The sequence below is a fragment of the Peromyscus maniculatus genome, chromosome 3 (assembly GCF_049852395.1).
Source record: "Peromyscus maniculatus bairdii isolate BWxNUB_F1_BW_parent chromosome 3, HU_Pman_BW_mat_3.1, whole genome shotgun sequence".
NCBI lineage: Eukaryota > Metazoa > Chordata > Mammalia > Rodentia > Cricetidae > Peromyscus > Peromyscus maniculatus.
In genome coordinates, this window is record NC_134854.1 from 126,046,885 (window position 1) to 126,060,421 (window position 13,537).

The following is a 13,537-nucleotide window of genomic DNA, read 5'->3' on the forward strand; positions in this document are numbered from 1 at the left end:
ACAATATACCTTGAAAAATTATTTCTCCAATGAAAATTTTAGGATTTTTCCTTCCTACTCTTTATATAATATCTATAGTGCATCAAGACTGAAATAGATTAAGTAATAAAGTAAAAGGTATTCAAGAACTGATATTCACATAAACAAGAAAGGGGGCCTTATGTGGGGTTCAGAGTAGTCAGGCACAGGAGGATTTGAGGGAAGAGAAAGGAGTTGATGGGAGAGGGCAATAAGGGAAAAAAATCATTTATTCACAAGCAGTATATGGCAAAGGTAATTCCCTGTAGATTAGTAACACAGTTAAATCAATGGAAGAAATACCGGGAATAGGCAGTAGTGAGGAAGAAAACCAAATTGGGCATCACTTATTAATGACACAATTATGACTCACTCAAATGTGTCAGTCACTACCAATCATTGTACTCCTGCTAGGAATTGCTACACTCTGGACTTTACTAGAGGTTTCTCTCTGTTACTGTTTCCCTCCTAGCTACAAAACTTTGGGTCTATATTTTCTCCTCTAAACTTAAAGTTGCTTATATAAGAAGAGTATTTTCAAATAGCATCACTCCCAAACCCATGAGTAAAGGACAAGTAAAACACTGAATGAAATGAAAAATCCATCAATCTAGGAAATGTTAGACTTCAAGATAATAACAATGGTCTAGTCACTAAAGAAGAATATTTCTCAAGGGTACAAACTGGCATCAAATTCTCAATTCACGGTATTCCAAAGAGTAGTTATTGGTCTAAATACTCAATTTCCATATTGTTCATACAAGATATCCAACCACAGAGATAGTTGCTGTTTTGATAGAAGTGACAACTTAATGAGGAGAAATATTAGCCCCATTCTTGACAATAAGGAGCATGGGGAAAAAAAACACAGAATTGCCTTAGCCATGCTCCACATAATACTACATACATTGGAAAACTGGGCTTTTTTCATTTGTGCTTAACAAACTCTCTTAGAGAGTGGAAGTGTGGCTGGGTGGTTTCATAGCTGATGTCACATCTTTGTTGCACACCGAAGTTAGAGCTAGCATGCTTCAGTGTACAAAGGCAGGTTGCTTCACTATCCCATGTTGGGTATTAAAACTGCTATACTAAGGTGTCTGTGTTCTTTTCCAGGGATCTGCATTTTCAGTATTCCAGCTACTGCCTTTTCCCCCTGTTGACACTGATTTCTCTTCTGTAGACATACATTGCCATGTTGTAAATTATCGTTGCTTTTCCACTGAACTTTGACACAATCTTTGAATATTATACAGTTCTACAGAGATTTATCTCAGCTTCACTAAGAACTCTGAAACTGATAACAGTTAAAATTAGAATCTATTGCTGCAAATATTTCTTCTCCTTCATTTGACTAGGGAACACAGTTTAAGACTCTGGTATTGAAAGTTTGAGATTTAACATTTATACTTTTGTTTTCTGGTTATTACTCCAGTTTGAAAGTGTCTCTCTAAAGAGGGGAAGAGGATGGAGTTAGAATATGCTTTTGTGTCATTATAGGTTTGAATAAATCACTTTGCATTTCTGTTTTTCAAAAGCTTGCACTAAATGATATACTAATATTTCTGGTATTTAAAGTAAAAATTAATTCTATTCTATTCTGATAATCCATTTTAAAAGCTTTGCTGCTCTGTAAAACTGGCTTTATTTCTTCTATGGCACCATTTTTAATGAAATCTTTTATTGTTCAGTAGTCATATAATCAACTTTTATTCTGTGATGAAAAGTTATAATCAAGTGTTTTTGTATCTTCTGCCCATATAACCAAGAGTTTCATCATCCATTATCCATCATCCATTATACTCTCACTGGGGATCTTATTTCATTTCATGTGTAAATTATTTACATTTACCAATTTATATTTTCTATGTTAAATTGATTCCTAGAAAAAATATGAATTTAATGCCAAAAGTATTTTACATATTTAATCGCAAGATCAGAAATTAATGTATATTAATTAAACTGGACTCATTTTCATCTGTTACTCTGAGGTTCAATGATTAACTTAGTAACATATTATTGATAACTTCTCTTGGAATATTATTCATCTTTTTCATACATGTTCCAAATCTCAGTGAAACCATTCCATTTAAATCTATCTATAAACCTGCACTTAATCTAGATAAAGATTCTAATTTAAAATACTTTATATGTGAATATATTGTGATGCCATATTAAGAGAACATACTGAGATCATGGTAACAATGTATTTATCTATTTAATGAAAATATAGTTAAAATCATAATTATATTTGTAATCATAAGCCAAGGGCTATATATTCAGCTTTGAAATTAGCTAGCTGTGAAAATTCAACAAATACAAAAATAACACAAAATTGGAAGTTTTTCTCTTTCTTTTTAATCTGTGTTTGGTTTTGAACCATTCACATGAAGGCAGATTTATAGTACCATTTCATCAGTAAATGGCCATGAACTGACATCATTGCATTTATTCATTTTCAACATTTTAAGAGAAAAATCTAGAAATGCTAATTCCTGGGTCCACTGGTGATTCAGGAGCCATTTAAGATAAAAATGCCAAAATGATTTTTTTCATCTCAAAAAAAGATATACATTTTTTTACATTTCTCTCCTGCTTTTCAGTAATTAAAATTTATATGATTTAACTGTGTACCTTTCTTAGGTAAAGGTATCAGGAAGATAACAGAAGGAGTAAATCTTACCCAAAAGATTCACCCTGTAGAGGTACTTGTGCCGGGAGCGGAACATATTGTTCACCTCATGACTAAGAACTGGGGTGATAACGATAGCATTTTTCAAGATGTAATTGAGACAAGAGGGAGAGGTGAGAAATGAGATTGTGTGGGCCGTAGTCTTAGACAATTTACTATGTCCTGTGTATTAAATTTACATATATATTATATTAAAAATACAGAGTACATTAGATATAAAGGTCATAATTTCAATTTTATTGGCATTCATAGTATTTGAAAATTACCAAAATGAAATCATATCACAATGATCTGATGTTTCCTTCACTGGGTTTGCCAGAGTAGTCACCTGAATGAATTTTGTGCAAATTAACACCTGTCAATAACAGAAACTAAGAAAATAAACGGAAGCAAACCAGAGCTCACAGAGGTGCCATGATTTGCTTGTAACCCAGGCAGCTTGTGCTATGGCTTTCCTGCTTCTGCTTCTGCATTTAACTTCACTATCCTTCTGATTCTCATCTTCAGAGCTAAATGTAACTGGACAGAGCCTCTTCCCTAGTAAGGAAGCAATGGCTTCCTAGTGTGTCCCAACAAAATGCCTTCAAAATACTTTATTTCCTGTGGGCTCAAAGGAAATATTATTTACTTATTATTTTAAAATGATATCTGATTGTGCCCCGATGTTACACAATATCCCGGATTGATTCTAGAAGTGGGTCAACACTGTACCTTCTCTCTGTACAACAGAATATGCTGGCTTATATGACGACATCTCCACTCAAGGCTGGTTTATTGGACTGATGTGTGCAATCGCTCTGCTCACACTGATATTGTTAACTATTTGCTTTGTGAAGAGGAACAAAGGTGGAAAGTATTCAGGTAAAACCATGGCTTAACGTGATTTTCAACTTGCTGTAGTGTATTTCGGGAATTGGTCTATGAAAACCATTTTATAAAAAAAAAATATATAGATAAAACTTTATAGTGCATTAGCTATGAAATATACTAAAGAAAAATATTTTAATTAAACAACCAAAGGTTATAGTTCCACAATTATTATAGTTCCACAATAGCCTGTAACTCTGACTTCAGTGGGTCTGATGCCTCTGGTCTCCTCAGGCACCTCCACTCACACAAACAGGTAAATCAAATACAATTAATCTTTTTTTCAACATAATATTTTTATTGATTGGGAATTTCACATCATGAGCCCTGAGTACACTCACTTCCCAATCCTTTCATGTCTGCTTCCCGACCCTTATGATCTCCCTCCACAAAAGAAGTTGTCCAATTTGTGTTGCCCATATATTCGCAGGAGCATAGTCATACTCCCAGTGGCCAGCCTCTTAAGGAAAACAGTCCTCCCACACCCATACCCCAATAGAAGCAATCAGTTGTGCAGAGCTACATCTCAGCATATTTATCACTATTTTCTTTTGCAGTTGTGTCAATGACTGCAGACTCACAGTTGTGAAAGTGGGACATAGAAGGCTTCTATGACAACCCCTACTCCACAGCCCCCCAAATGAAGTGAATCTTTAAGATAAAAGCATTAAAATCGGTCCTTAAGGATCATAATGCTTATAAACTTATGTTTTCTGTTCATAGCTATATCAGATGTTGAGAAGGTACATCATTAAGTCACACGTATGTTTTAATACCCGTAAAAGGAGCTCATTTATTTATAGCATGCCTCTGCTTCTGTCTCTGTACCTGGCTCTGATGATCTCTGCTGTTACATTCTGGTAGAACTGGCTCCACTACCTAGCTATCTTAGAATTCACCATTGCATTGCAGAGGGGCATTTCCTATTACTCTACTGGGTAATGTCTATTGATTGCACTACCTCTTGAATTAATGATACATTGAATAAAAATAAAATCACCCTAGTTATTAACTTATTTTTATCTTAATTATATTCAACTTGTTTTTTAAAAATATATATTGTTACTATTTTTGTTTCCTGTACATTGTGCTTTTACAAACGGAGAAAGATTTAACTCTTGCATCTCTCAGCTTAAAGTATTCAGATTTAGAAACTGTTCGTTATTGGCTCCTGGTTCATCAAACAAAAATTTACTTAAAATCTATCATATACATAAAACCATAAAGAACATGACTTACACATTTTCATGAAATAGCAGGAGTAATTGACACAGCTGTCACTTTCAATTTTCCTCTAAAATCTAGCTTGTATCAATTATGTTCACAATGACTAAATAGATATTCCAGATCATTCATTAGAAACTTTAATGAGATACAGCATTCCTCTTTGATTATCTTTTAAAAATTAACATTTATGAAGTATGAAAATATACATGTTCTGAAGCCCTCCCTCTGTTCAACCTTTAAAACACAAACGAACAACTTTTCATATTGAAGGACAGCTAAAAGTAAGCAGTGGTGAATAGCATCTTAAAGAGAACTTGTTTGAGATTTTAAAGGTGAGAAAATCAAGAACCCACCTCATGCCCCAGTATTTCAAATAAAACTAAATTACTTTGGGGGCTGTAGAGATGGCTCAGAGGTTAAGAGCACTGGCTACTCTTCCAGAAGCCCTGAGTTCAATTCCCAGCAACCACATGTTGGCTCACAACCATCTGTAATGATATCTAGTACCCTCTTCTGGCATGCAGATATACATACAGGAAGAATACTTTATATATAATAAATAAATAAATAAATATTTTTAAAAGCTAAGTTACTCTTCTTTTTTAGATTTATTTATTTATTATGTATACAGGAGAGGGCACCTGCTGGGAATTGAACTCAGGACCTCTGGAAGAGCAGTCAGTGCTCTTAACCTCTGAGCCATCCCTCCAGCCCCCTAAGTTACTCTTAATATGGAGGGATGTGAACCTTTTCCAGTGCGGTTATGCATGTGGAAGTCAGAAGTTGGCATCCATTATCTTCTCCAATCATCTCCACTGTATTTTTTTAACACAGGGTTTCTCACTAACCTGAAGCTTACAAATTTAGCTGGACTAATTTAGTCGAGAAGCCTCAGAGATCCTCCTGTTTCCACCTCCCCAGAGATGGAACCACGACTGACTGCCATCAAGTCTGGCTTTTTCATCGGGTGCTTGGATAACACATAGGTCCTTATACTTGTTTGACAGACACTTTATAGAAACTGAATCATCTCCACAATAATAATTATATATTTATAATGCTTTGGTAGCTCTGATTAGTTTGATTATCAAGATAGTTTTCATTAAAATATTGATGCAAAACAGCCTAATGATTGGTTTTTTTGAGGGGTTTCATGACTTAGGTCATTAGGAGCTTATTACATCTTCAAATGGTTTGAAGGAAAAAATGAATATTGAGTATTTTGTGTTCATGGACAGAATGATATGAGCTTGACTCTTTCAGTATGGCAAGTGCCAATTTTATATGTAGGCGTGACATGAAAATTTACCAGGTGCTTAATAGCAGAAAAACAGAACCCAGAAAATCCTTTGTATTTTCTGATTAAATGAAAAGTAACTGATAAGTTATAACTATTGCTTGCAAAGCTAGTATCAATGGCATAAAAATTGGGGGCAATGTCTTTTGACTACTCACTTTTCAGCAGCCATGCTGACAGGTGTTTACAATACCTTTGATGTTAGACTACTTTAAATTTTTCTGTTTCAGTAAAAGAAAAGGAAGATTTACACCCAGATCCAGAAGTTCAATCAGCAAAAGATGAAACTTTTGGTGAATACAGGTAAATGGAACTTGGTGTTTTGTGATCACTTGAAACACTTTCATCAAGTTTGTCAAGTGGAGAAAGTGCTTTGTTTATAACTCAAGTGATGGAACTACATCATATTGACTTTATAAAGGAAATTTTACTAAAGGTTTCCTTACCCAACCTCTGTCCCCATTCCTTCCTTCCTTCTTTTTTTCCTTCTTTTTCTTTCTTTTTCCTTTCTGTCTACTGTTATTTATTTTTGTAAGAACTGATTTATTATGTTCAGGGGTGGAGGTGTGTTGAGGACCACACTCTGGATAGCAGAGGGCATCAAGATTCCTTGGTTGAAGCTCTGTGCAAAACACATGTCACATGTAATGTCCCCATAAACTAAGTAATTGAAATGTCTTAAAGCCACTCTTAGTGTTGACGTTATGGACCTGATTACTTTAGGTTTGCATCCACATATTCACAGATTGCAACTCCTCCATGTGCATTTATAAAGTAAAGAGGTTCCAAACTCAACTCTATACATGAACCTAGGCAAAAACAAAACAAAACAACAGCAACAAATAAAAAACTTGCCATGTTCAGATAATATTATCAACCAATTAGAATGAATGACTAAAAAGTGAACAACTAATTCTGCATTACAAGGATTCTGGGAAAAGAACCATCTAAGAGATAAGTTAGCACTTAAAGCCATAGAGTCACTGATAACTACTTGAAGAGCATGGCTGAATGTATGAATGTAATCAGGCAGAAGCCACACAGCAAGAAGTCTAGTACAAAAGCAGCACTTGAGGAGGGACTGCAACTCCCACTTCTCCAGTTAGACATCTCTGCCCCATCCTATGCCTATCATATGACTTAGCTTTTCTTTCTTGAATTGTCACCAATTCTTAGTCAGATTGTCTCTCTTTATTGTAGTCAGGAAAATTATTATAAATTTCAGACTTATATTGATGTTTATATATATGATCCAGAATCCCTACCAAATAAGAAATCTAGCTGGCCCTCACTGGCCCACCACTGAATTTGTCTACATGACCAGGGATGTGAGGAACTTTGAGTAGATGATCTGGAGTAACTCATACAGATCTGAGCACCATCATGCCTCTGCTTGGCTCTATGCCCATAGCTTCTCTTTCTGATGATTAGATTCTTTCTTTTTATGCTTTTATATTTCTTGACAAGAAAATAATGGGAGAGAAAGACATGGGTGGCTGTAAGGTAGGGAAGGAAAGAAAGAGAGAAAGTGGAGGGGGAGGAAGGAAAGAAAACAGGAGAGTAAAAGGAAAAAAGATGTTAGCTTGGGAGAGTTGCAAGTTATGGTCAGTGCTCTTACACTGATTGGACTTTGCTTCCTAGTTATCTCTGATATGTGAAACTTAGAATAATAATTGGATATTATCTCCATTCCCCATGTGAAATAAAGCCAGGCATGAGTTTCTGGCCTATGGTCTTCAGGAGACAGACTTTTGACAAGGACTGTAGTCTCACCTCGGGGTTTGGCTGATGGTGGATCTGCTTCCTTATGTGTGTGTTGACAGAGCTGGGTTTCATTCAAATATATGGGTTAAGAACTTCAGATTTTGGCAAACCAGAGTCATCCTTAGTTCCGTACCATATAGAACTATCTCTGGGACATTTAATAATACCTAGCTTCAGGCAGAGCAGAAACACCAAAGCGAACACCCAAGTTGCAATCCATAGTATGTTGATACCCCAATCTTAGAACTTATATCTCACTGCTGTAGTATATTCTACTTATTATGCTCGGTGAGTCAGTAGGTTCAGCACGCATTTGAAAGGAAGACATTACACAATTGCTCAAATTTCATTTGGCAGCACCACTGAGGTCTCAGAACAGCTGTCCACAAACATTTGTATAAGGGAAACAAAACAAAACAAACCCCTGAATCTATTCCTTGTCCGAAAACTTATTTGTCTATACTCTACTCTCCTTTCTTTGAAAGGACAGATAATTTCTTTTCCCTATATTGTTTACAATTACAGCCTTTCAAATAGTCAATATGTTTTCTGGCATTTTATTCAGAAACTTCACATTCATCAGCAAACTTTTGTCTTTTCTGTGTTCCAGGAATTTTCTTACATGCTTTGCCCTTAGATACATGTCTTTGCTACTCATTATCTGCCCCCAAAGCCAGTGCCACCTCTTTTTATTTTGCTTTTAGAACCCCAGTGTCCTAATTTTGAAGCATCTTGAGTTATGCTAATGTCAAATAGGGATACCAGAACTTTCCCTTCCCAACAGTGTGTCAAACACAGATGGTTCTTGTCATCCATTCACTTAGGAACTGGTACTTACACTTTTTAAATCAGACATGTAGAAAAATGGGATAATTTTGTAGATATTTTTGACTTCAGCTTTGTTTCTTGTAATGAGTAAAGAGCACATCAGATAGTATATTAATAGTATTCATAATTATTTATATTTTCTTTTAGAAATTGTTATTTCACAATTCCATTGGATACACAGTACTTTCTTCGTACCTATCCATTATGTTATCTTACCTTTTCACCTTTAAGCTCAAGCCCTTAGTCTTCCTAACAAATGCTTCTCCTAGTGTGATGTGCTCTCTCTCCCCCCGCCTCTGTGTGTGTGAGAGAGAAAGAGGGGGAGGAGGGAGGGAGGGAGAGAGAGGGGGTGACCTGCTGTATTTAATAAGGGTGTTTTAACAATTTTAATCAAAGAAAAATTTCATAAGAAACTAAATTTGATCGATTGCACTGAACAAAAGAGAAAATTTGGAAGGGTACAGGAGTTTATATGATCAAAATAAAAGATAAAAGATGAAAACATGGACCCAGAAACAACAGGAGTGCATAAAGCAAGGAAAGTAACATTTGTCTTCTGTCTTAGACCAAAGAGTAGCAATTGCAAACGGCAGAACTAAGTGACTTATAAAAAATAACAAAATAGTTCTCACTATTCTGGGACGGGACAGTAAGATCCAGGTCAGGACAGAATGAGTGTGTGCTGAGAGTTAACATCTCACTTATGCATGCCCTTTTCTCTTATTCTCCCCCCTGGAAATTGCAAGGCAGCTTTCTGAGGGCCCTTTCACTAAGGCAAATCTCTTTCATGAAGGCTGTTCTGTGACTAGTAACCTCCAATGATCCCACACACCATTGTCATCCTACTGGGGTGAAGCAATTCAACATGTGAGTTTAACGGGCACACAGGTACCCACTCCATAGCCTCAACATAAATCAACATGTTGCATCTTCATGTCTCAAAAAAGCTCCTCATTTAAAAGGGAAGCAGAAGGGCAAACAAATAGAAAAGTGTTTCTCGGTCACTCAGAATGAAGAAAATTAGTTATGGCTTTTAAAATACTTATTGGGGGGGTGTCATTTCAGCTCTCATTTGTGTTCATATGAACAAGTTAAAAATTATAGAATCTGTTATCACTTGTGAAAGAGTCTTGCTGTATGTGCCTGTGACTCTGAACTCCTGGGGAATGGCTCTGTTTTGTTTTCTAGTGACAGTGATGAAAAGCCTCTCAAAGGAAGCCTTCGGTCCTTGAATAGGAACATGCAGCCCACAGAGAGTGCTGACAGCTTAGTGGAATATGGAGAGGGAGACCACTCCATATTCAACGAAGATGGATCTTTTATTGGCGCCTACACCGGAGCTAAGGAGAAGGGGTCTGTTGAAAGCAATGGAAGTTCGACGGCCACATTCCCACTCCGAGCATAAGCACAGCACATTCATGCACCATGGCTGGCTAGCCTAGACCTCCCCTGTCTCTTCTGGGGAGCAAAGCCTTTTACAAAGGAGTAGAAACACGTGTCCAGAGGTTGACATTTTGACATTCTGCAAATTTGCTGAGAAAAATAGCACTGCCTTCAAAAAGAAAAAAAAAATCAAAATCAGATGTCAAACACTTCAAGCCTGTGTTTTATTTTTGGTTTTGTTGTTGGGTGCTCAAAATGCAGAACACAAAACAAATTCTGTACTTAGCTCCACTTTGACTGAATCCAAAGTTCCTGTTTCACGTACTCTACATCTGCCTGGTTCTCCTGTTGAATGTGTGTGCATTAACGTTGCTAACTGTGTGGGTTTCTCTCTGGATGCACAATTGTACTTAGCTTGCAAGAACTATTTTAGTGACTTTGATTCACTACAAGTTAAAAGATTGTAAGCAAGAAAGCTGGTTATTTAAAATGTAAAAAGAAATATGAATGTCTTATTAAACACTTCATGGAATCTATACAGTCTAAAGTTATTATTTAAAATTTTAGTAGGAAAAGTTGTAGATGATCATGCAACACGTATTTATTGAGCTCCTAACTATTTGCCCAGAGGCTGCCATCTTTATGCAGAGTTACAATTTTTTTCAGTTTTTGGATGATTGTCTTTAATTTCTGTCAGTATGATAACTCTGCATCTATCTATCTTTCTTTCTTTGTTTCTTTGCTTCTTTCTTTGTTTCTTTCTTTCTTTCTTTCTTTCTTTCTTTCTTTTTCCTTCCTTCCTTCCCTCCTTCTTTCTCTCATTTTTCAACTCGGACTAACTGGAACTGCAAAAAGAGTGGTGGTCAGGGGTTATTTGAAAAACAGAAAGAAGATGTTGATGATTGTATTTTGTATCTTCATTTGTATGTTCACAGCTTTTAGCCTTTATGTTTATATACTGGTACCCTTCGATATATTTCATGGATGCATTGTACATATTATATTAATATTTACACAGTTTAAAACATAGTGTTTTATTTTGAAGTGGGAAAGAGAACATTAATAAGCATGAGTGTACAGCTAGAATGTATATATAGTAGGATGCTGTTTTTATCCTCCTGGGGCTAGTCACAATAACATGGGGTTCCTGATTCCAGATTACATGAAGAATTGGATTCTGTTCTTATATTTCTCTCCTTCACGTGTTCTCAAAGTGAAATATCATATAATCATGAAGGGAAATGCATTCATATGTTCCAAAATAAGTTTTGGAGTGGATTCCTGCCCCAGTCCCCCACAAAGAAAATTATTTACAGTAGAAATTCTTATATACCTGTTAGTTTATATAATATTGTAAATGTGTTTGTGGTGATATCATCATTTTTTAATGTTTTTGTTCTGTCAAAGTTAGTACAGAGTCAGGGAACTTAGTTTCTGGCATGTGGGCTACCAGTCCGTCTAAAATGGTACTGAAGTTTAGAATGTTTTAGAAATGCCTTGAAGGACTCTGCATACATATAAATAAATAATTGGTGTTTCTTCTCTCATTTAATGGAAACTTTTAACCTCACCATGAAATTATTAACTATGTTAAGTGATATCGGCTCACAGATTTAACTTTACTTTGTGTAATTTCTGGCATATACTATTCAGTCTCCATGTTTAAATGATATGATGCATTCTGTTGCTTGGGGGTTAAAATCTTGGATATGTAAAAATGACAAATGCAGTAATGTACATGAAACATACTGTTTAACTTCATGTTTCTTCCAGAATGCATAGGCAGGAAAAGCTCGTTTTTGTTTTTTTTTTTGTTTTTTTTTTTTTTTTCAAAACCATGGATCTCAATATTTGGCTACTCTCCTGGAAATAGCAAAAGAAATGGGGCAGACATTTTTGTGCTCTAGCCTCTATGAGTGTAAGGATCCACACATCCAGCTGTCCAAACTGACACCCCCCCACACACCACATCTGATAACTAATGCACAGATTGCTGGGGGAGCCATCAACATGTGCTATTTTTGTGGGAGGAACTGTGGTACTGAGATTCATAGAAAATAAAGGATGTGACTGACAGTTAATTATGCTATTATTCTGACTCCTCCTCCTTGCCATCAGTCAAAATGTAGTTTGGAAAGGGCCACATGGGTTAAAAATAATATCCAAAAACTTAGAATTGATTCATTAAGAATTTAATAATTTTTAAGTCAGAAGTTGACACAAATACTTACATTTTTGTTCCAAATAGACTCAATCATTCTTTTGTTAGCTGTTGAAAAATGAGATTCTGTTATAACTCCTTTTGCTAGCCTCTGTGAACTTCTAAATACTATTTGGCTTCATTTCGTTGTAAATCTTCAGTAGAGCAGGACAAGGTCTATGGATTCCTTTGATTTTAATTGTAGAACTGCATTATTCAACGTGTTCAAAGAAAAACAAATCCAGTAGGTTAAAGTGGATTTAATTCTTTTTCTCTTAGACAATGAGTGGGAGACTCTGTGATGTGCAATGATAATTGCAAAAGGGCAATAATTATTTGGAAAATGCCCTCTGAGTCGCAAGGCAGCTGCTAATATGTACAACTTTGCTCTTAATTGGTTTTGCAGTAACTTTCTGTAGTCTACTGGCAATATGATTTTAATGTAAGTGATTGTATATAATCTCAAGGATTGTCGATGGGGATAGTTTCAGAGAGAGCTGTTTGAGGGTCAGGAAAATCCGTGTTCTCTTCCAGGTTCCAGTGCTGATTTTACACAGAAACCTTAGGCACGTTGCTGAACTGCTTCACTTCAAACTGTGCTACAAAGTGCTAATGTTCGTTATCACAGGGTGTTCTTTTGTACAAAGAAACTTTACAAGTGATACAATCTAAGATGCCTTTTAACTTCATAACCCAACATGGAATCAAATTATGTATCAAAAAGTCACCCCCACATACACCAACTCAACTTTTCCCCCCTCTAAGCACATAAATATATTTTTATAGAAAACAGATCTACAGAAAATAAACTAAATCTACTGTTAAGTGAGGAGGACGATTTGCACATGCCATTGAAAATTATTAATCGGAAGAAAATTAAGCAGGGTCTTTGCTATACAAAAGCATTTTCCACTAATTCTGCATGCATATTTATAAGATGTGAAATCAGTAGATTTATTCTCTTGGTATAAAGGCATCTGATATTTTAGATGTACCCATGTTTATAAAAAAAAACTGTAGAGCACAATGGACTTAACGCTATTTTATACTCATGGAAGAGATAGAGGACAATAAGGAGAGGTGTCGGCTGCTTTTCTAAGTGTTTAAAACATATTTGCCAATTGAAACCCTAAATATGTTTACATGCCATGAAGGCGTAATTCTTGTAACAACTTTAAATTGGTTGTGATAGGACTGGTTTGTGGTCTGTGGTAGTAGATGTATCCTAGTATTCCTATAGTGAGATAAGTAGGGCTGAGCCAAT

General features: G+C 35.7%; 1 protein-coding gene across 11 annotated transcripts in view; it reads left to right on the forward strand.

Moving 5' to 3' along the window:
* Chl1 (cell adhesion molecule L1 like) overlaps positions 1 to 13,290 on the forward strand; it is a 208,306-nt gene extending 195,016 nt beyond the window's left edge. For 8 of the 11 annotated variants that reach the window (XM_006994360.4, XM_076567475.1, XM_076567478.1 and 5 more), the window contains 4 exons: positions 2,659 to 2,820; positions 3,437 to 3,568; positions 6,329 to 6,401; positions 9,879 to 10,607. In XM_006994360.4, coding sequence (XP_006994422.4) covers positions 2,659 to 2,820; positions 3,437 to 3,568; positions 6,329 to 6,401; positions 9,879 to 10,095 — 584 coding nt within the window. In that variant the 3' untranslated portion in view covers positions 10,096 to 10,607. Of the gene's footprint in view, positions 1 to 2,658; positions 2,821 to 3,436; positions 3,569 to 6,328; positions 6,402 to 9,878 lie in introns of all 11 variants that reach the window. The other 3 variants (XM_042273728.2, XM_076567477.1, XM_042273729.2) reach the window with 3 other exon arrangements.
* Positions 13,291 to 13,537: the final 247 nt, after the last annotated feature.